The 25432-nt window shown below is 35.6% G+C and overlaps 1 protein-coding gene across 3 annotated transcripts in view; it reads right to left on the bottom strand.

The window, feature by feature from the left end:
* The window catches only part of FNBP1L (formin binding protein 1 like), a 99435-nt gene that overhangs the window by 33116 nt on the left and 40887 nt on the right, over nucleotides 1-25432 (bottom strand). For all 3 annotated transcript variants that reach the window (XM_004752577.3, XM_004752578.3, XM_004752579.3), the window contains exons 2-5: nucleotides 25085-25200; nucleotides 3137-3190; nucleotides 1752-1899; nucleotides 929-991 (exon numbers count right to left, since the gene is read on the bottom strand). In XM_004752577.3, coding sequence (XP_004752634.1) covers nucleotides 929-991; nucleotides 1752-1899; nucleotides 3137-3190; nucleotides 25085-25200 — 381 coding nt within the window. The remainder of the gene's footprint in view (nucleotides 1-928; nucleotides 992-1751; nucleotides 1900-3136; nucleotides 3191-25084; nucleotides 25201-25432) is intronic.

Raw genomic sequence — 25432 nt, 5'->3', positions numbered from 1 at the left:
TTATTCTATAGAACATAATGTGGTAGAAAATTTTAAGGAAAGCAGACAACAATGTTCCTTACAGACATCTTGTTTTTCAAATGACTGCATGCCAGAATATTTAAGAGAAAGCACACTAGCAAGCACCTTTGGAAGTCTGGGGTTTTGTTTTTTGTTTTGTTTTTAAAGATTTTTTATTTGAGAGAGAGAGAATACACGTGAGCGAGTGAGCACAGGGAGGGGCAAAGAGAGAGGGACAGAAATTCTCAAGCAGGCTCTCTGCTAAGCTGGATCCCAGGACCTCAAGACCACAACCTGAGCTGAAAATAAGACTCAGCCATTCAACCAATTCAGCCACCCGGGAGCCCCCACCCTTGGAAAGTTTTTTTTTTTCACCCTTGGAAAGTTTTTATAATAAATAATTATTACACTTTTACAATTTTACCTATAAATACTACCAAATATTTTCTTTCCTAACATTTGATGGTCTATGACCACGTGCCCAGTACTAGGGAGATTTACATTACAGAATCACTAAACTGGAAGAAACATTTCATATAATCTAGTCCACTGTCTTCATCTTTCATAGGCTAAAGAAATCAAAAGACAGAACTAGATTCTAAGTCTCTGTCAAATGGTCTTCTGAGATACATCACTATTAATACTCCCACTACCCCACCCTCTTATCAATATTTTTTAGTAACTACTGTAAAATCAAAAAGTATATTCCTGAACTATTAGAGTTATCTGAAGTTATCTGAAGATTACAGAATTGGTACAATACAAAGCCATATAGAAAAAAAAATGACAAAATGATTTCACATTCTTTGCACCAATGTCAAAGAGAATAAATACATCAAGAAATATTAAACTCAAAAGATGTGAAGCATAGGAGAATTTGGGGCTAAGTAGTCTATAAAACTATAAGCATGAAAACATTATAACCTACATTATCCATCTGTTTCCAGCACATGTCAAGGTACTGTTGAGCTTTCCGTCCCTCTTGAAGATGCTGAAGATCATAACCAAAAAACAAATAAAACAAACAAAAAATTATATTTGAATACTAAAATTCTAAAAACTCCCCCAAACCTTTACTTTTCACTTTACTTTTTTGAGGTACTAATTATATAACTCTATCAAGAACTAGGAAAAGATTATTAGTAAAGCAAAGCTCACTAAAATGCACTTAATGAGTATTATCTGAATACTTTAAGTATATCCTATAAGACAGATATAATCTCTAGACAAAGATAGGACTTGTCTTGAATAGAGGTTGACAAATGTTTTCTATAAAGGGTCATATTTAAATATCTTAAGTTTTTGCAAGCCATGTGGTCTTGGTTACAAATATTCAACCTTTCTGATATAATACAAAAGCAGCCACAGGAAATACATAAGTAAATGAGTGTAGGTGTGTTTCAAGAATACTTTAATTATAGTCAATGAAATGTGAATTTCAAACAGTTTTCACATGCCATGAAATATTCTTTTGACTTTCTTTTCAACTATCCAAAATATTACAAACCATTCTTAGCTCATGAGGAACGAAGAAAAAGAGCCAGTAAGCTAGATTTGGCCCATGGGCTATAGGTTACCAAATCTTGGTCTTAAACCCAAAGGATCACAAATTAGCAAGAGTATCTTAAGAGAATTTTAGTTAAAAGAAACTGAAACAGCAAACCAGTTTATACTGAAGGTTACTTTAAAAAGCAAAATAATCATGTGAAAACATTTCATGTACTATATAACTGAATGAAAACAATAATTACCATTTTCCTTTCAGTTTTCAGATCATGAGCATATCTCATTAATTCACCATAAACTCTGTGCGCCATTTCTTCTGCTACTACTTCTCGCTGTCCTGCATAGTCATTTAACTCGTTAAGGATGTTAAAAAAGGCTATACACGAGGTAAACCTGACAAAAACATATTAAAAAATGGTGAAATTTATGTATTTTTTTCTTTAAAAATGTTTCCCATGAGGTATGGATTGAGCCTGACACTTGACAAATTTTAACATACTCAACCTAATTCTCTGCTAGTAGCTCCAAATTAACTCTATATGAAAAGAATACTATATTTAGCTCAAGTTGTATGTTTATATATCTTCAAGTAGTCTTAATTTATAAATAAAGGGATATATGGGGTCAAAAAATAGTAAGAATACTACCTGCAGGCTCTTTTGGCATACTGGAATCTCTTAAGTAGTCAATTGACTGGCCTGAGCTGGGGAATGAGCTGGGATTCCTAGGACTGGCAGCTGAACCTGTTGCAGAGATGATGTGCTTGCTCTCGAGGACAGAACCTGCCAATCATACCACTCAAATGCATCTCGATGGCTGATCTACAGAACAATTTTGCTATCAGCTCTGGACACAGCTGCTTGTATGCCTGCCCACATCCTGAATGGAAGTAAAGTGCCATTATGGTTGGCACCAAAGAGGGGTAGGAAGGGGCAATAAGGGTAAAAAAATGTGTGTGGAGGGAAGGAGAGAAACAAAGAGAATTGCTGTATTAACATGTACGGATCTATTCTAAATACACTGCCTGAACACTCTTTCAGCTGAAGGCAAGTAACTCAGATAATACTCCATTAACACTAAACTTAAGAACCCTAACAACTAACAATAATACACAAAGTTGTTTTAAGTCTAGTCTCTTTGTTTCTATATTTTACAACCATCCACATATCCCTGTTTAAGACTACCAAAAAGCTCATTAGCAATTCCTAAACTTTTATTGAGAGTTCCAAGGTTACTCTGAAAACCTTATTCCTTTTTGTTATCCCTTTAAACTAACCAGCTAAACTGTTTTAATACCTGTAAGAGTAAAAGCAAGAATCTGACAAACTAACAACTGCAAAATGAAGTATGCGGAAAATACCCTTTTCTTTTGAAGACTAAATCACTCAAGTACAGTCCCAGTCCACATTTTACTTGGAAACCCATACTTTCAACTATTTCAGAAAACTGAGCCCAATGAAATATTCTTTCTTATTAGAATAGATACTTTCTTATTTAAGAACATGTGATTTTTTAAATTACAACTTTTAAAAATCATTATAAAGGGCTACCAGCATATTTATTTTACTAAATAACAAAAATATAAGTTTTTTTATTTTAATATGCAATAATAAACAGGTATATAATTTACCTTGGTTCTTCATCTTTGGAGGAACGTTTGGGACAGTACTTCTTAACCAGATTTCTACAGGAAGAAAAAAAGTTTTTTAATGTATAAAAAATACTACTGTTAACCATAAGAGACTCTTAATCTCACAAAACAAACTGAAGGTTGCTAGGGGTAGGGAGGTAAGGAGAGGGTAGTTGGGTTATGGACACCGGGGAGGGTACATGCTATGGTGAGTGCTGTGAAGTATGTAAGCCTGGCGATTTGCAGACCTGTACCCCTGGGGCTAATAATACATTATATGTTAAAAAAAAAATACTATTGTTGAAACTGAAATATTCTAAAAATTGATAATTTCATGATATCGAGAATTTAATGACATAAAACAAGACCGCAACATAATCCTCTACTACCATTAACATCAAATGATCCCTATACTTTTTTCTTGAAATACTGATACCTATAAAAAGAAATGTTATTTCTGTGTTTGTATTACTGTAATCATAATAATCTGGATGATTACGCTGTCAAATAATAGAGGTGAGAATAAGCAAAGTACAAAGAATAGAAGAAACAAATTTCAGTCTACTAAACTGAGCCAGAGCAAAAAGACAAGTATTTCAAAGAAATACCATCACTATTTTGTTTTGCAAATCAGGAATTTTAGTATGAACTAAGAGTAACAGGCGAACAGATGCGACTCACAGGATAAAAGAACAACATCCTCCATAACTCTGCTTTTATGATCCTTAACATTCTCTTTTTTAAGCAAATTAATTATATTTATACTTGTTTTACTTTCTTTGCCTGCATCCATGTTCATTCTACACAGTCTCAGCCTAAAATGCTACCTTATCTTACCTTTGCAAACTCAGAGGAAACTAGAACATATACTGTAAAGTCAGAATGGACTACTTGGGTTTGAATCCTAATTGTTTTGTGTAGCCATCTATGTGTCCTTAGGTAATTTACTTGCCTGGTTTCCTATCAATGGCGATAACAGCACCTAAACACTATGGTGTTATGAAAATTAAAGTGGGTAACATTTGTAAAGCATTTACCAGTGCTTTGTACAGTTCTCAAAATATGGTCAATGGACAGTAAAGGTACAGACTCTTTGTTACAAAGCCACAAAAAGCTAAGTACAGAACGTGAGAAAAATTTGGCTGTTGAATCTAATAATTAAAAAACTGGTGCCTATTTTTATGTCTCCTTTTATGTAATTTTCCTAGTACTAAATTTTTACTGTATTTTACAAAAGCATTAATATACAATGAACTGGAAACTTACAAAGAAATTAATCCATCAACACAAATAATGAGAATACACTGCTTTAATCTGTAGGCATTTAAAAAATAAATGGCCCTATAGTCTTTCAAATAAATACTTCAAAAGAATCATTGTCTTAATTATTCTCAAATCATCACTGATTCATTCCACTTAATTCAGCTTATCCATTCTATATTTATCTACTATATGCTAGGCACTGTGCAAGCTACTGGGAACTTAAGAAATGAGAGAGTACCCATGCTCAAGATATTTATACTCTATTGAAAGAAGATAAACATATACCAATAATTACAATATACAGCATAATAAATGCTATGATAAAAGTAACAAAGGGTGCTATGATAGACAAGAGAAAGTCTTAACACCCTGAACAATGGGGGAAAGAACAGGCAAGACATTGAGAAGGGTTAATATTTACCGAATTAATAAAAAAAACTCACAATTAGGGCACCTGGGTAGTTCAGTCAGTTAGGCATCCTACTCTTGGTTTCAGGTCAGGCCATGATTTCACAGTCCTGGGATCAGACCTGGCATTGGATTCCACACTCAGTGGGGAGTCTGCTGGAGGTTTTATTCCTTGGTCCCTCTCCCTCTCTTACTAACTCACTCTCTCTCTCTTTCTCTCAAATAAATAAATAAATCCTATAAAAATAAATAAATAAATAAAAATAAAAGAATAGATTAAGTGACCTTTGGGCAACATCAAACATACCAACATTTGCATTTTGAGGGTACCAGATGTTAAAGAGAAAGATAGGGAAAAAATTTATCTGAAGAAGAACAGCTGAAAAATTCCCTAACTTGAGGAATAAAACAGATATCCAGGCCAAGGAAGGAAAGAAAGCCCCAAAGGAGATAAACTTGAAGAGGTCTACCCTAAAGCACATAATAATTAAAATGTCAAAAATTAAAGACAGAATCTTAAAGCAGCAAGACAAAAAAGTAAATATTATGTAGAAGGAAACAATCACCTAAGTCTATAGTTTCAACTATTCAGTAGAAACTCTGCAGCCCACAGCATGATATATTCAACGTGCCAAAAACAGAAAAACAACAACAACAACAACAAAAACAAAACAAAACAAAACAAAAACCCCTATAACCAAGAATACTCCACTCAGTAAGGTTATCACTCAGAATTCAGAATTCATTCAGGAGAGAGTTTCCCAGGCAAACAATGTTAAAGGACTCCATCACTACTAAGCCTACTTTACAAGTAGTGTTTAAGGGACTTCTTGGAGCAGAAAAGGCCACAACTAGAAAAAATTATGAAAGAAAAAATTTCACTAGTAAAAACAAATATATGGTAAAAATGGTAGATCACTCATAAAAGTAGTATGATGGTTAAAAAACAAAAGTAGTAAAATTAATTTTATCTACAATAATGAGTTAAAGGATACACAAAATAAAAAGATGTAAAATATATATGTTAAATGCGTAAAACAAAGGGAGGGGAAGAATGTAGTGCTTTTAGTAACTAAAGTGACCATAGCATGTTATATATAGCATGTATACACAACATGTTATACATGAACCTCATTGTAACCACAAACCAAAACCTAGTAACACATATACAAAAAATAAAAAGAATCCACCAAAACACTAAAAAAAGTCATCAAATCACAAAGGAAAAAAGCAAGAAAAAAAAAAAAAAAGAACCAAGAACTGCAAAAACAACCAGAAAACTATTAACAAAACAGCAATCAGGATATACATATCAGTAATTATCTTAAATGTAAATAAACTAAATGCTCCAATCAAAAGACAGAAGGTGACTGAATAGATTAAAAAAAAAACAAAAAAACAAAAACAAGACCTATCTATATGCTGCCTACAAGAGGCTCATTTCCGACCTAAAGATACATACAGACTGGAAGTAAAGAGATGGAAAAAGATATTCCAGGAAAATGAAAACAAGAAAAGCTGAGGTAGCAATACTTGTACCAGATAAAACAGGCTTTAAAACAAAGACTTTAACAAGAGACAAATACGCCCCTTACATAATGATAAAGAGATTAATCCAACAAGAGAACACAATAACTATAAATATCTATGGACCCAACACAGAAGTACCTAAATATATAAGTCAAACATTAATAGACATAAAAGGAGAAATTGACAGTAATACAGTAAATAGTAGGGGACTTTAGCACTACACTTACATCAATGGATACATCCTGTATACACAAAATTTCCAAGGAAATATTGGCTTTGAACAACACATCAGAGCAGATGCACTTAACAGATACATACAGCATTCCACCCAAAAAGAACAGAATACATTCTTTTCAAGTATACATGGAACATTCTCCAGGAGATATCACATTTAGGCTACACAACAAGTCCCAATAAATTTAAAAACACTGACATCGTATCAAGCATATTTTCTGACCACAACAGTATGAAACTGAAAAATCAATCACAAGGAAAAAACTGGAAAAAACAAAAACACCTGGAGGCTAAACAATATGCAACTAAGTAACCAATAAGTCAACAAAGAAATCAAAGAAAATAATAAAATACTTTGAGACAAATGAAAATGTAAACTTGACACTGAAAACCCTTGAGACACAGCAAAGGCAGTTCTTTAAGAGGAAACTTTATAGTGATAAAAGAAAAATCTCAAACAATCTAACCTCACATCTAAAAGAGCTAGAAAAGAACAAAACCCAAAGTTAAAAGAAGGAAGGAAATAATAAAGATCACAGCAGAAATAAATGAAATAGAGACTTAAAAAAATAGAAAATATCAAAACTTAATAGCTGGTTCTTCAAAAAATAAACAATTAATAAAGCTTTAGTCAGACTCATCAAGAAAAAGAGAGAAGGGGGCGCCTGGGTGGCTCAGTGGGTTAAAGCCTCTGTCTTTGGCTCAGGATGATCCCAGGGTCCTGGGATCGAGCTCCACATTGGACTCTCTGCTCCGCAGGGAGCCTGCTTTCTCCTCTCTCTCTCTCTGCCTGCCTCTCTGTCTACCTGTGATATCTGTCTGTCAAATAAATAAATAAAATCTTAAAAAAAAAAAAAAAGGGAAAGGAAAAAAGAGAGGACTCAAAATCAGAAATGAAAGAGGAGGGAAGTTATAACCAACACCACAGAAATAAAATGGATTATGAGGCTACTATGAAAAAGTATACACCAACAAACTGGACAATGTAGAAGTAAGGACAAGTTCCCAGAAAAAAGCAATATTTCAAGAATGAATCAGAAAGAAAAAGAATTTTAACACATTAATAACTAGTAATTTGACTCAGAAACAACGAAAAAAACTCGTAACAAAAAGTGTATGTATGAGCAAATGGCTTCACACATAAATTTTACCAAACATTTAAAAAAGAATTAATATCCATCCTTCTCAAACCATTCCAAAAAATTAGAGAAAAAAAAAAGGCTTCCAAATTCATTTTATATAACCAGCATTACCCTGATACCAAAACCAAAGACACTACAAAAAAAATAAAATTAGAGGTCAATATCCCTGATGAACATAATGCAAAATCCTCAATAAGATATTAGTCAACTACATTCAACAATAAATTTTCAAAAATTATTCAACACAATTAAGTGGAATTGATAGCAGGGATGCAAGAATGGCTCATATTCATAAGTCAATCAGACTGATATATCACATTAACACAACAAAGGATAAAAATTATATGATAATCTCAAGAGATGTAGGAAAAGAATTCAACATCCATTCAGGATAAAATTGCTCAACAAAGTAGAGATATAGGGAGCATTACTCAACATAACAAAGCCCATACATGATAAGCCCATAGCTAACATCATACTCAATGGTGAAAAGCAGCTTCTCCTCTAAGATCAGGAACAAGACAAGGATGATCACTTTTGTCACTTTTATTCAACATAATACTAGAAGTTCTAGCCACAGTAATTGGACAAGAAAAAGAAATAAAAAGCATCCATATTTGTAAGGAATAAGTAAAACTGTCACTATTGACAGATGACACAGATACCCTAAAGAGCCTACCAAAAACTATAAATGAGCTAAGAATTAATGAATTCAGTAAAGTTGCAGGATACAAAATTAGCATACTGTTATTTCTATAAACTAATAACAAAGTAGCAGGAAGAGAAATTAACCCTATTTATAACTGCATCAAAACAAGTAAAATACCTAAGAATAAAGTTACTCAAAGAGGTTAAAAGATCTATATTCTGAAAATTATAAAAAGATGATTAATGGAATTAAAGATGAAACAAATAAATAGAAAGATATTTCATGCTTATGGATTGAAAAAACGAATACTATTAAAATGACCATATTACCCAAAGCAATCTACACATTCAGTGAAATCCCTATCAAAATACCAGTTTTTCCCAGAACTAAACAATCCTAAAATTTGTATGGGACCAAAGAAGACCCTGAATAACCAAAGCAAACTTGAAAAACAAAGCTGGACATATCACAACCCCAGATTTCAAGATATACCATAAAGCTATAGTGCTCAAAACAGTATGGTACTGTTAAATAGCATAGATGCTTAGATACATGGATTAAGACAACAGAAAGAGAGCCCAGAAATAAACCTATGTTTATATGGTCAATTAATCCTTGACAGAGAAGGCAAGAATATACAATGCAGAAAAGCCAGTCTCTTCAATAAACGCTATTAGGAAAAATGGACAGCTATGTGCAAAAGAATGAAAGCGAACGACTTATTTGCACCATACACAAAAATAAACTTAAGATGAATTAAAGAAGGGTGCCTGGGTGGCTCAGTGGGTTAAAGCCTCTGCCTTGGGCTCAGGTCATGATCCCAGGGTCCTAGGATTGAGCCCCACACTGGGTTCTCTGCTCAGCCCCCTGCCTGCCTCTCTGCCTACTAGTGATCTCTGTCTGTCAAATAAATAGAATCTTTAAAAAAAAAAAAAAAGGATTAATGATCTGAAACCATAAAACTCCTAAAAGAAAACATAGGTAGTAAACTTTTTTTTTTTTAAAGATTTTATTTATTTATTTGACAGAGAGAGAGATCACAAATAGGCAGAGAGACAGACAGAGAGAGAGATGAGGAGAAGCAGGCTCCCTGCTGAGCAGAGAGCCCTATGCAGGACTTGATCCCAGGCCCCTGGGATCATGACCTGAGCCCAAGGCAGAGGCTTAACCCACTGAGCCACCCAGGCGCCCCGGTAGTAAACTTTTGAACATTGGTCTTAGCACTTCATTTTTGGGCCTGTCTTCTCAGGCAAAGGCAACAAAAACAACCATCAACAAAATGAAAAGGCAACATACTAAATGGAAAAAATGTACAAATGATATCTCCAATAGAGGTTCATATCTAAAATATATAAAGAACTCATACAACTCAACACCAAAAAAACCACCAAGCAATCTGATTAAAAATGGGCAGAGCATCTAAATGGACATTTTTCCAAAGAAGACACAGATGGCCAACAAACACATGAAAAGATGATCAACATCACTAAACATCAAGGAAATGAAAATCAAAACACCGACAAATCACCTCGTACCTGTCAGAATGGCTAGTACCAAAAAGACAAGAAACAAGTGTTAAGAGGCACCTGGGTGGCTCAGTGGGTTAAAGTCTCTGCCTTTGGCTCAGGTCATGATCTCAGGGTCCTGGGATCGAGCCCCGCATCGGGCTCTATGCTCGGCGGGGAGCCTGCTTCCCTCTCTCTTTCTCTCTGCCTGCCTCTCTGCCTACTTGTGATCTCTTTTCTCTCTAATAAATAAATGAAATCTTTAAAAAAAAATTATGCATGCACGGTTCAGTTTTTATAGGTAAGCAATAAAAGTTCAGAGATCTCTAGCCTAGAGAAACCAAATATATAAAACACTTTTACATAACATAATATAGTAAGAACAGAAGATTCTATGGAGGGGCTTCCCCAAAAGAGAAAGTCTAAAATTTCTTACTTCCTGACATACCCTGAGAAGAGATGAACAAGAACTAGACAACCAGAAAGCCCTGGGAGGAGCCTAAATAGAGAAGATCTAATAAGCATAGGCACGGAAGAGAAAAATTACAGCATTTATGAAGATCTATAAATCGGTTCATGTTGCTGAACACCAACCGTGAATCAAACAATGGTAATCAGTCAGGCTGGAAAGGTATATGGGAGGCAGCAGAGGCCCTTCTATGCCATATTAAGGAAGTCTAACTAAATACCCTTTACCTGTGGTTCTTACTCATGATTATCTGAAACACCACCAAAAATCATTTTTGTGGATGAATTACTTTATTAATTCAAACATGAGCAAATCTATGTGCTACACATTAATTATTTCTGTTGCTATATCAACAGAAAAAGATTAAAAAAACTCAGTTAATTAGAACAGACAAATACACAAAGAGAGAAATAGATTAGTGGTTGCCAGGGCTTGAGGGAGGGGTAAATGGGGAATGACTGCAGACAGGTACAACGGTTTCTTTTTTACAATGACAAAAATGTTCTAAAATTAAGTAATAGTGATGGTTTGAAAACTCTGTGAGTACACTAAAAACGACTGAATTGTATACTTTAAAGGGTAAATTTTATGGTATGTAAATGGTATGTCAATAAAGCTATTATAGGAGGAGGACAGGCCACAAGATAGCAGTCCATCCGCCACAGGTACATCAAAACAAGTCTAAAATGGAATTTATCTTCTTTATAAACTTTATTCTTTTCTTACATTAATAGTACTACCATCAACGTCGACATTTCAGCCAAAAATCTAGCAATCACCCTACATATCAAGTCTCTCCCACCTTAAAGTGTTCAAGTCCTAGAGATTCTAGTTCCTAACTTTTTAATTCTTTTTATAATAAAAAGGAAAAAATTACTCCAGAAGAAGTCCCTTTTTCACACTTTGCTACTGTTTTGGAAACAGACATGTGACAATAGGATGACTGAAGCTATAACATCTTGTAACCAAGATCAAGAAATTCACAATGCCACTGATATCACTAAGCTCTAGAATCCCTTTCCAAACTTAAGTGTTATGTGGGAAGACTCTTACTTGAAAAGGAATGCTTCTTAACTAACACTACAGAAGAGCTGAATAAAAATGTGCAACAGAGAAATGTAGTAAAAACTGGAACACTGAAGAAACTTCTGGGATCCAGATACATATGTGAGAGTTAACACATTAGAGGGCAATAACAAAAACAAGAACTACCATTTGTCATCTATATATTATTCACCAATCTCTATGCAAAGTATTCCATAATCTTATACTTAGAGCAAACCTACAGGCAGGTATTATTAGCCCTATTCTATATGACTCAGACATGGTCAGATAGCTAATAAAGGACAACATGAGGGGTGCCTGGGTGGCTCAGTCAGTACACAGTCCAATTCTTGATCTGGCTCAGATCATGATCTCAGAATTGTGAGATCAGCCCTGGGTCAGCTCCATGCTGAGCACGGAGCTTGATTAAGATTTTCTTCCTCTCCCTTTGCCCCGTTCCCTCCCTTAAAAAAAAAAAAAAAAAAAAAGGCGGGGGACACTCCAAACCCCACATCAAATCTGTTTCAACACCTAAGATAGTTAAAACAATAATGAATGAAAATGGGTCCACCCAAAATGTACAAAATGAGATGGTAGCTAAAAATAATCTAGAAATATACATTTAAGAGGGAAGGACAAACTGCTCAACAAGAGAGGGGTGCCTGGGTGGCGCAGTGGGTTAAAGCCTCTGCCTTCGGCTCAGGTCATGATCTCAGGGTCCTGGGATCGAGTCCCGCATCAGGCTCTCTGCTCAGCGGGGAGCCTGCTTCTCTTTCTCTCTCTCTCTCTGCCTACTTGTGATCTCTGTCAAATAAATAAATAAAATCTTAAAAACAAAACAAAACAAAAAAAAACCTGCTCAACAAGAGGGATAAGGATGAGCAGTTGGGCAGATCAGATGTAAACAAAATGGCTCACCCAGCGGTTTTTACAAATAAAACTTAACTGAAACACACCACACTCATTCAACTATGTATTGTCTGTGACTGCTTTTGCACTACAATAGCAGCAAAACTGAATGGTTGTTAACATATAGCACAGAAAGCCAAAATTATTATCTGGCACTTTATAAAAAAAAAAAAGTTTTTCAACTCTTAAGAGAGATCACTCAGAAAACCCAAGAAAACATACCACTGAAGATGATTTTTTTCTTTTAAATTCTAAGAAGAAATAGTCAATTCATCAAAGAGATGTAAAAACACTGGTACCAAAAATGTCAATGGAATTTAGCAATTACAAGGTAACTAATTTATGAGCACCCTGCTTATGGTAACTACAGTCTCCAACCTATAAACGTGTTGTAATCTAAAAATTATAAAGTCAGTCATTTCCCCCCCCCCCAAAAAAGAAAGAAAGATTGTGATTTTTCAACCATAAATCCATGAATTACTTTAAACAAAAACGGGCCAAACTTAGGCAAAGAACATTTCAAAGAGCAAGGAGTTTCAAACTCTGAACCTGTTTAGACATATCAACATTTTAAGCACTGTTTAGAATCCAAGGCTATGTGGACATCAGTTGTTTTGCATCACTCACTAGCTTTTTTTAAAACAGCTTATGGCAGGCACATTTCTGCTCATCAAAAAAAACAAAAACAAAAACATGTTATTTTGTAAATTTCCCAGTCCCCTTGCAGATAGGCAGGACCACATGGCTAACACTGTATAGTGGGTTGTAAGTTCTGTGTAACTGCCAGACTAAAGCACTGAGAGCTCATGCATAACCCTATGGACTCTCCCATTCCCTGCTGAAACAACTGTGGAAGCTTCATGCTGAGATGGAAAATGGACATAGTCTAGATTTCTGAGTTACCACATGGGCTTCCCTAGAGAGTTATAGCTGACCCTGCATAATCAAGTAAGCTTTTGTTGTGTAAAACTCCTGGGATTTGGGATTTCTTATTCCAGTACTGGCTAAGCAGATCCAAAACTAGAGCTCTCCCAATGTCATGTCTATGTAGTTACAGTGCAGCTGGCCACATGCTATGGTCCAGAAATTTTTATTTGATCTGGCCCCATTATTCCAAGCTAACAAAACTCAATCTTAAAATTTCTGTTGTACTTCTTGGGAAGACAGGTTCTCTTCCTGCTGAAGCTAACCTGAGAAGACATAATCTTAGATCCACCATGTGGAAACAGACTGCTTGGGAATTAAACCAACAGAGAGGAAAGCAAAACAAGGAAAAAAGAATTCTTAACACTTTTCCTGAGTACCCAGATCCCTGACCTTTTCAGTCACATTAAACCAATCAATGCCTTCGTTTACTTAATCCAATCTGGGTTGGGTTTCTGACTCTTAGAATTATAACTACCAGAGGTTAACCACAGAAGTCATAACACAGCTTAAACATAACATAAAAACTATTAATTTAAACTCTAGCCTCAGGGAGGAAAAGCACATATATACAAGAGGGAAGAGGAAGAAGAAAATAATATTACTTTTACCTTTTTGTGCATGCAGGGTTAGTCCTAAGCATTTTTTTTTTTTTAAATCACTCTTGCCACTCTTAATTTTAAAAAGTCACCCATCTATAGGAAAATCTTCCCAAACCCCTAGTATCCAGAGGCCACAGAAACCATATACAGGCCACCTGACTCCATCCAAGGCAACCCTGACTAGAAAAACTGAAGTATGGTCCAAAATGTATTGCTTATATTCCATCAAATCAGAACTTTAATTCTTAAGAAAACATATATTTTGGAAGAAGACACAACAAATTATTAATTGTACTCACTTCCAGGAAGAAGGACTGGGAAGGGACTTATATTTAAATATGTTATAATGATCATACATTATTTTTGTAACTTTTAAAAAAAAATTAGTGATAAGGATATACAAAAAGAACGTATCCCTTCAAAGCAGCTGCTCATCTTTGGACCGTCTAAGAAAACAGTCTAAAGTGAGAAAAGATTCATAACAAGTGTTAATGGCTAATAGCTCCCACAAATCCCTGCATTGCATTTTCAACATAATATGCTTATTAGGTCAAAAAAATCTCAGAGTAGCTTGTCTTAAACATGTAAGTGCAAAGCATTCAGGTTACTCCTAAACTAAAGATCTGCTAGGCAATTCATCATTCTCAAGAAACCTGCCCTTACTGTCAGTTCCCCTAGATTATTCTTTTTCAGAACTTTCTCCTTTCTAACATGTCCAGAGATTCTCCAAGGAACCAATTATGATAGTTTATATGTAAGCAGTTTATATGCTTTTGAGTAGGGTGTTATAAATTAGGAGTTAATTAAAATACAAAGTTTTGTACATATCCAATATATATCAGAGAAATTAAAATAAATGTTACAGGTCAACCCTCCCAGGTCCCTTCCCTCTTCAGGAGCTTTGAGCTTATACTCAATATAACCCTGCTTTCCTGCCTCCCCCAAATAAAATAAAATAAATGTCATAGACAGACTGGTACATTGTTTTGATATATGTCTGTTTCACCCATGTTTTCTAACTACCTTAGGATCATGTACTCTGGATACAGAGGAATTAACATTGTTCATTGTTCCTTCAGTAGTCAGAGAACACCTCTAAATTTAATGAGCATCTCCAAAAATCACAGTATTCCATATATATATATATATATATATATATATATATATATATATGTATATATAATTAATCCAAATTTAAATTGTTGATTTTAATCTTTTTTATCCATTCTAGTTTGTCGTGTGTTTATTTATTTTTTTGGTTTTAGGGAAAATTATAAAATATCTCAAATAATTTCTCAAAACTTTAATTCACTTTTATTAAAACCACGTATTACAGTTAAATGATGTAGTATAGGGTATCTCAGAGATTTTTAAAGGCTAAAAATCACGTCTATACATTTTCAATCAATTTCCACATGTGAGAAGCTGAGTTCTAATGCCTATTTAACAGGCGATCGATATCATATTTGTAACATGGGATACAAATCATACTATTTCTCCTGGCAGAATGGTAGTATGAGAGACCTGAGACTGATCAGCATCATTCTTCTTAACTGCCCCTTCCCCACATCTGTTAACATCCTTAGGAGTTGCCAGATTAATACAAGTGGCCCTATTTGTGGATCTAAATTTAAGTGATCCAGAGACAGAAAACTAAATCTCACTGGGAGAAAGAGTTTTCTTCCTGGATTTTTTACGTCTTGGGACCGTTATGCCCGCGTTTTCGCATCTGAGAGACCACCAAGGAGCCAAACACCGATGCAATCACATGAGGGTTTATTCAGCAAGCTTAAGCTTAGGCCCAAGTATACCCGACACAGCAGAGTAGGGACTTGGACCCTGAGGTGACATGGTTAAGCTTGGGCCCAAGTATACCCGACGCAGCAGAGTAGGGACTTGGACCCCGAGTCAGATTACAGTCAGGGTTTTTAAAAGGCAGAGTAGGGGTAGACTCAGCAGTGGCGGAGAACAAAGGGGGTTATAGATGATTTAAGTCTCTAAGGAATTTTGGAAGCAAAGTCTCCAGGACCTTGAGGGGCTAGCTATTGTCTGGGGAAAAGGTTACTCATTACCAGTAATAAAAATCTTCTGTGAGACCCTTTAGATGTACATCAGTGGGTCATATGCTTGGGAATGATTGGTGACACTATCTTGGAGGTTTAGAGATAAAGTTTCACATTTCTCCCATCAAGTGTCCTTGTTAGTGAGATTTAGGTTAAGAAGAAATTTAACTTTATTTACATTTCCTTCTGCCTCAGCCTACTTCAGTTTTATGGTGGGGAGGGCAGACACTAGGGCTTAAGGAACTGAGTTATTTGTCTCTTGAAATTGGGCTATTGAGAAGATAGCTTCTTTGTTGTAAATCACTAGGACATTTGTAAACCAAGGGAGACTCCTGTCTTGCAGGGTTGTGATCTCTGCAAGTTAACTATTTGTTTTTCTTTTAGGGCAGCCAGGGGTGGCTGAGGAATGTCACACATACTACCAAGGGGAGGGGAGCGGGTGGAGAGGGGGTGCAAGGTACCAGCTTTTGCTTTGCCAAAGATGGCTGTACTTATGTCAGGGCTAGACTCAAGGTGGGTAGAGCCTTGTTTTTCTTGGCCTCCACAGGGACCTGATACAGCTTTGAGGCCAGTAAGAATTTAGTATCTAGGACATAAAACTTAACCTGTTGGTGACTGCATTTCCTACTTTACAGAGAAATCCAGTCTGCACCCAAAGAATAGAAGGCAACCCACCAACAGATGCATTCCCCAACCCCAAAAAATTTTATTTATTTAAAAAAGAAAAAACAATGGGCTCTGGATGTGTTCCAGTACTGACTCTTTTTTCCCGTGACCTAGCTGCACCCCAGGCCTTCAATTAAAAAGTAAAATAAAAGATATCAACAAATAAATCAACAAATTTCTTTTGTCAATAAATTTCTCATTATACTTATCATTCAAACTGGGTTTTCTATCACTTACAGCCACGAATCTTTTCTCATATAGTGTAAAATTAAACAGAAAAGATACCCATGTACAGAAGAATAAAGTCGAATAACCTTACCTTCCACCACATACAAAGACTAACTCAAAGTAGATCAAAGACCTAAACATAAAGAGGTAACACTACAAAACTCTTAAGATAGGAGGAAAGTTTCATGACACTGGATTTGGCAATGATTTCTTGGATATGACACCCAAAGCACACGCAATGAAAGAAAAAGTGAAGGAGACATCAAAATATAAAACTTGTGCATCCAAGGTTACAATCAACGAATGAAGAGATAATGAACCAATGGGAATGGGACAAAGAATGTACAACCCATGTATCTGGTAAGGAGTTAAAATCTAGAAAATATATTCAAACACCTAAAATTTGGTCACAATAAAACCAAGAAATTTGATTTAAAAATTGGACAAAGAAAAAAAAATTGGACAAAGAACTTAAGTTTCTTCAAAGATACACAAATGGGCCTCAAAATATGAAAACATACTCAGTATCACTAATCATTACAGAAATGCAACTCAGAACCACAATGAGATCTCTTACAATCATTAAGAGGGCTGCTATCAAAAACAAACAAACAAAAGGAGCCAGGGAGGCTTAGTTGGTTAAGCACTTGATGCTTGATTTCAGCAGCTCTGATTTTGATCTCAGGGGTCGTGAGTTCAAGCCCCACACTGGTCTTGATGTTAGGTGAGGAGACCACTTAAAAAACAAAACAAAAACACAAAAACTACAAGTGTTGGCAAAAGGTGAAGAAATTGGAACCTTGGGCACTGCTACTGGGAATGTAAAACAGTTCACAGCCACTGAGGAAAAGAGTATGATGGTTCTTTAAAAAATTAAACACAGATTTACTATATGATCCAGCAATTCCTATTCTACGTATACACTCAAAAGAATTGAGAGCAGGAACTCAAACAAGTATTTGTATACACACGTTCATAGCATCACTATTCATAACAGCCAAAAGGTAGACCCAAATGTCCATTAACAGATAAACAAAATGTGGTACATGCGTACAATAGGATAATATTTAGCCTTAAAAAGGAAGGAAATTCTAAACATGTTCCAACATGTATAAGCCTTAAATTACGCTAAGTGAAACTAGCCAGCTGCAAAAAAAGAAATACTCTATTTTACTTACAAGGTACCTGGAGTAGTCAAATTCACAGAAACAAAGTAGAACTAGAAGGGCTGAGAGAAGGAGAAAATGGGGAGTTTTTAACAGGTATACAATTTTAGTTTTTTTAAGATGAGTAAGTTCTGGAGATTGGTTGCTTCGTGTTATAAATATAGTTATGGAACCTCAAATGTACACTTAAAATGACTAAGATGGGTAACTGCTGTTTCCCTTCTAAATATTAGATTCTTTTTTTTTTTTAAAAGATTTATTATTTATTCAACAGATCACAAGTAGGCAGAGAGGCAGGCAGAGGGAGAGGAGGAAGCAGGCTTCCCGATGAGCAGAGAGCCCAATGTAGGGCTCGATCCCAGGACCCTGGGATCATGACCTGAGCCGAAGGCAGAGGCTTTAACCCACTGAGCCACCCAGGCGCCCCTAAATATTAGATTCTTAAATGACAACTATATGACATCTTCAAAGACCAGATTCAAATAAGGAGGAATATCTGTCTGGTTTACCTATGTTTTATACATACAGGATAACAAACATTTTACCTCATTTTAATCACTGCTACATAATTCAAATGGTACAAAAAATAATTTGGAAATTAAACTACTCAAGGCATTATCAAAGAGCTGAGAGATTAATGAAGGGATCTACACAACCAACACCATTAACAATCAAGTTATTTTTGTAGTTGTTTGAACAATAATGAGGTCTTCAAATTCTTTTCAATGGAAAGTTTACTATTAAAATATTTAATATGACTGATTTGAACTTTCTTTCCGAAGAGCTTTGTGTTTTACTTGTTAGGTTCTGCTTCATTGTTTAATCAGAAAAAAAAAAGTCTGAAACATTTTAATAGAATAATCAGGAACAGGGTTTGTGATTCTCATTAAGGTGATGAGCCTGAGTTTCTTTACTAGTTAAATGAATCGTTCCACATTGTAACTCATTTCCAACACTTTGCTATAGGGAAAATACTTTACAGGTCTTAAAAATACAATGGTAACAAATATCATCAAACTCTTGTGAAGATTAAAAAAAGACAGAAGCATATATAAACTGAAACGGACCCTCAAACAATCCAGTCATTAAAAATAGAGGTTAGTAATTTGTTATGATAATTAACTTAGGAGGGCTAAGGGCAGGCAGCAGCATTTTAAGTATAACAGCATGAAATGAGATATAAATAGAGCTCTATGGCTCACAAAAAGTACAAAGAAGGATAGGAGAAGAATGTCAATGATCAAAAAACAAACTATCAAAAAGCTAAAATATGCTAATGATAACTACATGAAGTCCAATCCAAACATATCAAGAAAATATAGTAACGTGACATTAAAGAAAAGGCTCTCCAGCTGTCATGGTGTTTGCTCTCTAAGTCATCAGGAGAAAAGAGATGAGAGTTAAGAATCAGAGAGAACTAAAGTAACATTATGCTATCCCTCACACCAATTTATAACAGGTTATAGGAACAATAAAAGTAAAAAGTATTATTTATCTTAAATTCTCATAATTAAAAAAACACTTTTTGCATGAAATTTTAAAACACCCATAAGTATTCTTTTCTTTAAAGATTTCTATTTATGCGGGCACCTGCGTGGCTCAGCGGGTTAAAGCCTCTGCCTTCAGCCCAGGTCATGATCCCAGGAGCCCCGCATCCGGCTCTCTGCTCAGTGCAGAGCCTGCTTCTCTCTCTCTCTCTCTCTCTCTCTGCCTGCCTCTCTGCTACTTGTGTTCTCCGTCAAATAAATAAATAAAATCTTAAAAAAAAAAAAAAAGATTTCTATTTATGGGAGAGAGAAGGAGAGAGCAAGAGAAAAGCACAATCAGGGAGAGGGACAGGAAGAGAGGGAGAAGCAGCCTCCCTGATAAACAGGGAGCCCAGCAGATGAGGGGCTCAATACCAGGACCCTTAACTGACTGAGCCACCCAGGTGCCCTCAAAAGTATTCTTAACATCTCAAGAAGGAAATGAAAATAAACAGGGCTTCTTGAAAGGTTTTTTTTTTCCTTAAAAAAATTCTCTTAAAAGGAAGAAGGACTTCTAAGGTGTTAACCTTTTTTTCCAACCTATTCTTATCTTTATGGAAAACATACAACTAGATCTAAATTTATGAAGTGCATAATTTAACTTACATTTTAATCAAATTTCTGTTACCTGTAACATTATAAATAGATGTGTTAGTCGTAAAGACTATGTTATATAGTTTTTAAATAATTTATTATACTCTCTAGTAAAATAGATCCAAAGATCTGTCAGTGATACTAGGCACTGGTGATAGGAAAAAAAAAATCCTCAACAGAGAATTATTCATTCTCCCTCTGCTGAAGCAGCATGACATACTATCAAGAGCCCAGACTTAGCAGCTAGTCTGAATCCAGCTAACTTTCTTCACCTCTCTGTAACTCAAGTTTCCTAAGCTTTAAAATAATACTGACATCTCTCTGGGTTTTTATGAAAACAAAACATATTAGTATGTGTAAAAGCACTAGAACAGCGCTGACACATTAAACGCTACATAAGTGTTCAGTAAATACAGAAAAAAGTGCTTGCTCTGTGCCAGGCACTACTCTAGAAGCAGTACAAAGAACAAACAAAAATCTCTTTTCTTTGCAAAGTTTACATTTATTTTTTTAAATACCTTATTTACTTATTTGAGAGAGAGAGGACTGGCAGGAGGGAGCAGAAGAGGGAGGAGGAGAATTAAGGTGCCTGCGGAGTAGGGAGTCTGAGGCTTGGCTGGATCCCAGGACCTCAGGATCATGACCTGAGTCAAAGGCAGACACTTAACCAACTGAGTCAGCCAGGCGCCCTGGGAAGTTTACATTTAAGAAGTAGGTGATGATACTTTAGAATTAAGAAGCATAATTATTTAGCCAATAAATCATCCAATACAGACACTGAGATATATGTATTCAGGAAAGCTCAGTGATTACTGGAGATCAATAGAAATGAAAGAATTTCCACAGGCTCTAATTCTATGAAGAAAGTTCATCTAAACCCCCAAAATATGGGGAATAGTTCTTCCTGCCTCTATCCAAATGACACTGTTAGGGTTTACTACGCAGTTGATCAAAAACTCAGAAGTGACCACATCAGAAGAGAGTTAAACAACAGCTAACCAAAGAATAAAAGTAATCTCCACTTTAGGTGCACCTGGGTGGCTCAGTCTGTTAAGGGTGGATTCTTGGTTTTTGACGCAGGTCATGATGACACAGGGTCATGAGACTGAGACCCACTAGGGCTCGGTGCTCAGCGGGGAATCTACTTGAGAGTCTCTCTCCATCCACCTCTCCCCATGCCCCTCCCTCACACATGTTCTCTCTAAAATAAATAAATTAAAAATAATAAAGTAGGGGTGCCTGGGTGGCTCACAGTGGGTTAAGTCTCTGCCTTTGGCTCAGGCCATGGACTCCAGGGTCCTGGAATCAAACCTTGGGCTCTCTGCTCAGTAGGGAGCCTGCTTCCCCCTCTCCCTCTGACTGCCTCCCTGCTTACTTGAGATCTCTATCTCTGTGCAAATAAATTAAAAAAATAATAATAATAATAATTAAAGTAATCTCAAGGCACCAGGGTGGCTCCATGGGTTAAGTGTGTGCATTCAGCTCGGGTCATGATGCCAGGGTCCTGGGATGCAGCCCTATGTGGGGCTCAATGTTCGGTGGGGAGCATGCTGCTGTTTCTTCCTCTGCCTGCCACTCCCCCTACTTGTGCTCTCTCACATGTGCTCTCTCTCAAATAAATAAATAAATAAATAAATTTTTTTTTTTTTAAAGATAGAGTAATCTCCACTTTCACCAAATAAATACTAAGATGAGCTCTCTGGGTTCTTGAGAGACTAAACAAAGTGAGAAAGAAATAGAAAATTCTGATAAAGAGGCATGAGAAAGTAAAGACTAAATAGAAAATAAAAACCAGTTTTATTTGGATTATTTAGTATCTAAGCCTACCCTAAATACTTGGGACAGCTCTTAGTAGAACAACCTCATCACAATGATGTACATGACAAAAACTCTAGAATGGACAGAAAGCACTTCGTACAAGGTTCAGCATATGACCAGAGATCCTAATTTCTTTTTTTAAATTTTATTTTATTTTATTTATTTATTTGACAGAGAGAGATAACACACAAGCAGGCAGAGCAGTAGAGGGGTAGGGAGAAGCAGACTCTCTATGGAGCAGGGAGCCCAACACAGGGCTCAATCCCAGAACCCTGGGATCATGACCCCACCGAAGGCAGCTGTTTAACCAACTGAGCCACCCAGGTGCCCCCAGAGAACCTAATTTCTAAACTAAACTGAAATACAGACCATTTCACTATTTATTCATTCAAATTATAATCACCGAGCTCTCAAAGTACCAGCTATGTTGGCCAGGGTTGGCATTGGTACAGAACATAACATCAAAAGGAATCTGTAGATTTCTGTTCTAGTTAAAATAAAAGTAGCTTTAAGTTCTGTCGTCCAATCTATTTCTCTTCTGGTATACCACACTGCCCCATTTGAACCAAAAAGGAATGGTCTGGGGTGGAAGTAGGAGAATATAATTTCATAGAGCAATCTCTATGATGGAACTTAGTATTGTAATTTTAATCTTTACTAGAAAAAAATAAAATGGAGCACCTGGTTGGCACAGCCAGTTAAGCATCCAACTCTTGGTTTCAGCTCAGGTCATGATCTCAGGGTCCTGGGATCAAGCCTTGCATCAGGCTTCATGCTCAGTGTGCCCCTGCCCCCCATGCTCGTACCCTCCCACTCACTCACTCTTTCAAAAAAAATAAATCTTAAAAAATAAATAATATAAAATGATACATACCTATCACATCAGCTTCTTTTACTAAACAAATTTTAATCTCTGCCATACAAATAGTGTAAGTTTATTAAAAGAATGACCAACTTCAGCTTTTTATGCCCTGCAAACCAAAAAGCATCTTACAAGTATTCCAAATTCATCATATATCATCAATTAAAATGAATGGTTTGATTATCTCTGTCTCCATGAGTGGATAGATGCTTTATTTTCTATTTATTACTATCCTCAAACCACTACCAAAATCAATCAATACCAAAAATCAAAATAAAGTTAAACCAGAACCATCAAAACCGACAAAAGGGAGAAAGAAAATAAACTGAAGGTACTTAAGACTGACAAATTTTAATCTTACAACATACCTAAAATGTAAAGGTACAACAGTCTGAATATAGTTATTTAGGAGGAAAAAAAGGCTGCCGCACTATGAAAAATACTGTCTTCTGTAGTAGCAAAACAGGAGGGAGTTAACCAAAAGAATTTTTCCCATTAAAGAAGAGGAAATAAACAAGGCAAACTTCTTCCTTTTGAACAAACAGATACTATAAAGAGCAGCTGATAATTCAATCATTTACTAAGTATTCAGCCAAAGGAGCAAATCTCAATGTAGAAGGAGAGAAGGGAGTGTGGTCTCAAGTTACACGTGCCTCCTCCCACTTCTTCCTTACTGGAATTCCTTAGCACCTTCCAATAATCCTCCTGTATTGAAAATCACTAGCCTGGAGAGGCACTGTTAAAATGGCAATGTGCCAAATTTCTTTAATATGCGGAGACAGAAGAAAGATGCAAATCACTGATCTACACATCTATACATAATAAAGCCTACTTTCTCACTATAAAATTTTATTTTCCATATCATGTAATTGTGGGTTCTAGCCACCCTTGCTTCAATGAAGTGGTGTTCAAATCAATTTTGACACGTGAAAATTACAATGGTTATTATCATTTTCAGTCACATAACAGAAAGGCAAAGAAATCTGCAATTAGTCCTATTACTCTAGTTCAACCTTGGCCTTCCCTGAAACCCTTGAATCCAGAGATTCCAGATTGCTGAAGTTTACTTTATAAATTACCAATTTTTATTTAAGCATTTGTGACAGAATTTTCTTTTGAATGTATCTTCTTAGCTTAAGAACAAGTGTTTTAAACTATAAAAATATATAATCATTGAAAAGCCTTCAGTAATTCAAAAGTCTAAGTAATAAGTGATTTAAGTTCCTTCCCTTAAATCCCACTCCCATTCCCCAGGGATAACCACTGTAAAACAATGTGGGGTATATTCTAAATCTCTTCACAATACATACAATTTTTATGTATTACTGTATAAACAAACTTGAGCGAACAAGGAGATCTTGCTGTACATTCAGTTCTACAAAACTTGCTTTTTACACTGATGGACTGAATAGCCTTTTAAGTTTATCCTGCTACACACAATTTGTTTAAACTGCATATTTCATAGTATTTTTCATCATTCCCTTACTGACAAGGTACTTTTTGATATTGGAAATACTGTTTTCATTCTTTTTTATAATATATTAAACTTTTCCTTTATTGCCACTTCATACCGCCATCACAGCATTGTCTCTATTTCTTCTCACTTCCACTGAAAAACTTGGAAACTTGAGGCACTTCGGTGGCACAGTTGGTTAAGGGACAACTCTTCGTTTTGGCTCAGGCCCTGATCTCAGGGTTGTGAGAGCGAGTCCTGTGTTGCGCTCCACACTTTGTGTAGAGTCGGCTTGAGATTCTCTCTCCCTCTGCCCCTCAAGCATCATTTTTATTAAGTTCTAGCAAAAACTGTCAAATTGTAGTCTAACAATGATTTTCCACTTGAACAAAATCTTAAGATAAATTCCATCTGCTTTAAGGCTAAAATTTTCCCTTTAAAATTATTATCTTCTAACACCTACTCCAACATCACTTTCATCAGTAATATATATCTAATTTTTGTTAGAAACAGAGCTCAACACACTTGATTTCCAAGGTATAGAAACTCTGAAGATCTGAGAAACTGAAGAAATCTTCAATGCTTCTGAAAGATTACTAAAGCAAAAAGTTACAGGGAAAAATTATATTACTCAGGTATTTCTTTTTCTTAGCATTATGCTTCCTGATTTTAGGATTTTAAAATGCTTCTGGAATGATGTCTATTCATGATCTAGCTAGCCAATATATCTTGTGGTACTAGCAATGATTCAATTAAATTGATGATTTAAAAGATCAGTTACTTAATTCAATCAAATTCTGACCCAAAAAGCGCCACAGAATTTACATTTATCTAATACTCAACTACTTAAAAATGTAATTTCATTTCTGAAAACTGAAAAATCTTTAACTTACCTCAATTGTTTTGCGTAGTTCTGTTCAATTTCTATCCTCTCTTTAACAAATTTGGCATATCTTTCCAGGAAGTCAATTCCCCATTGTGTATGCTTGTCTAAGCTGTCGAACTGATCCTGGAAAAGAAGGTGAAAACACACTGAAAAGTCTACAACTGTATCCACAAATATTTTAATCAGCTTCTGATATTTATTCAGAAAAGCAATGAGGTCTAAAAGGGAAAAAACCTAGGCTCTTCTGTTCTCTACCCACCTCTTTATTTTATTTTTTAAGATTTTATTTATTTATTTGACAGACAGAGATCACAAGTAGTCAGAGAGGAAGGCAGAGAGAGAGGGGGAAGCAGGC

Source organism: Mustela putorius, unplaced genomic scaffold (genome assembly GCF_011764305.1).
Source record: "Mustela putorius furo isolate JIRA1106 unplaced genomic scaffold, ASM1176430v1.1 tig00003853_pilon_pilon_pilon, whole genome shotgun sequence".
In the NCBI taxonomy this organism is placed as follows: domain Eukaryota; kingdom Metazoa; phylum Chordata; class Mammalia; order Carnivora; family Mustelidae; genus Mustela; species Mustela putorius.
This window is presented reverse-complemented; position numbering and strand designations above follow the sequence as displayed.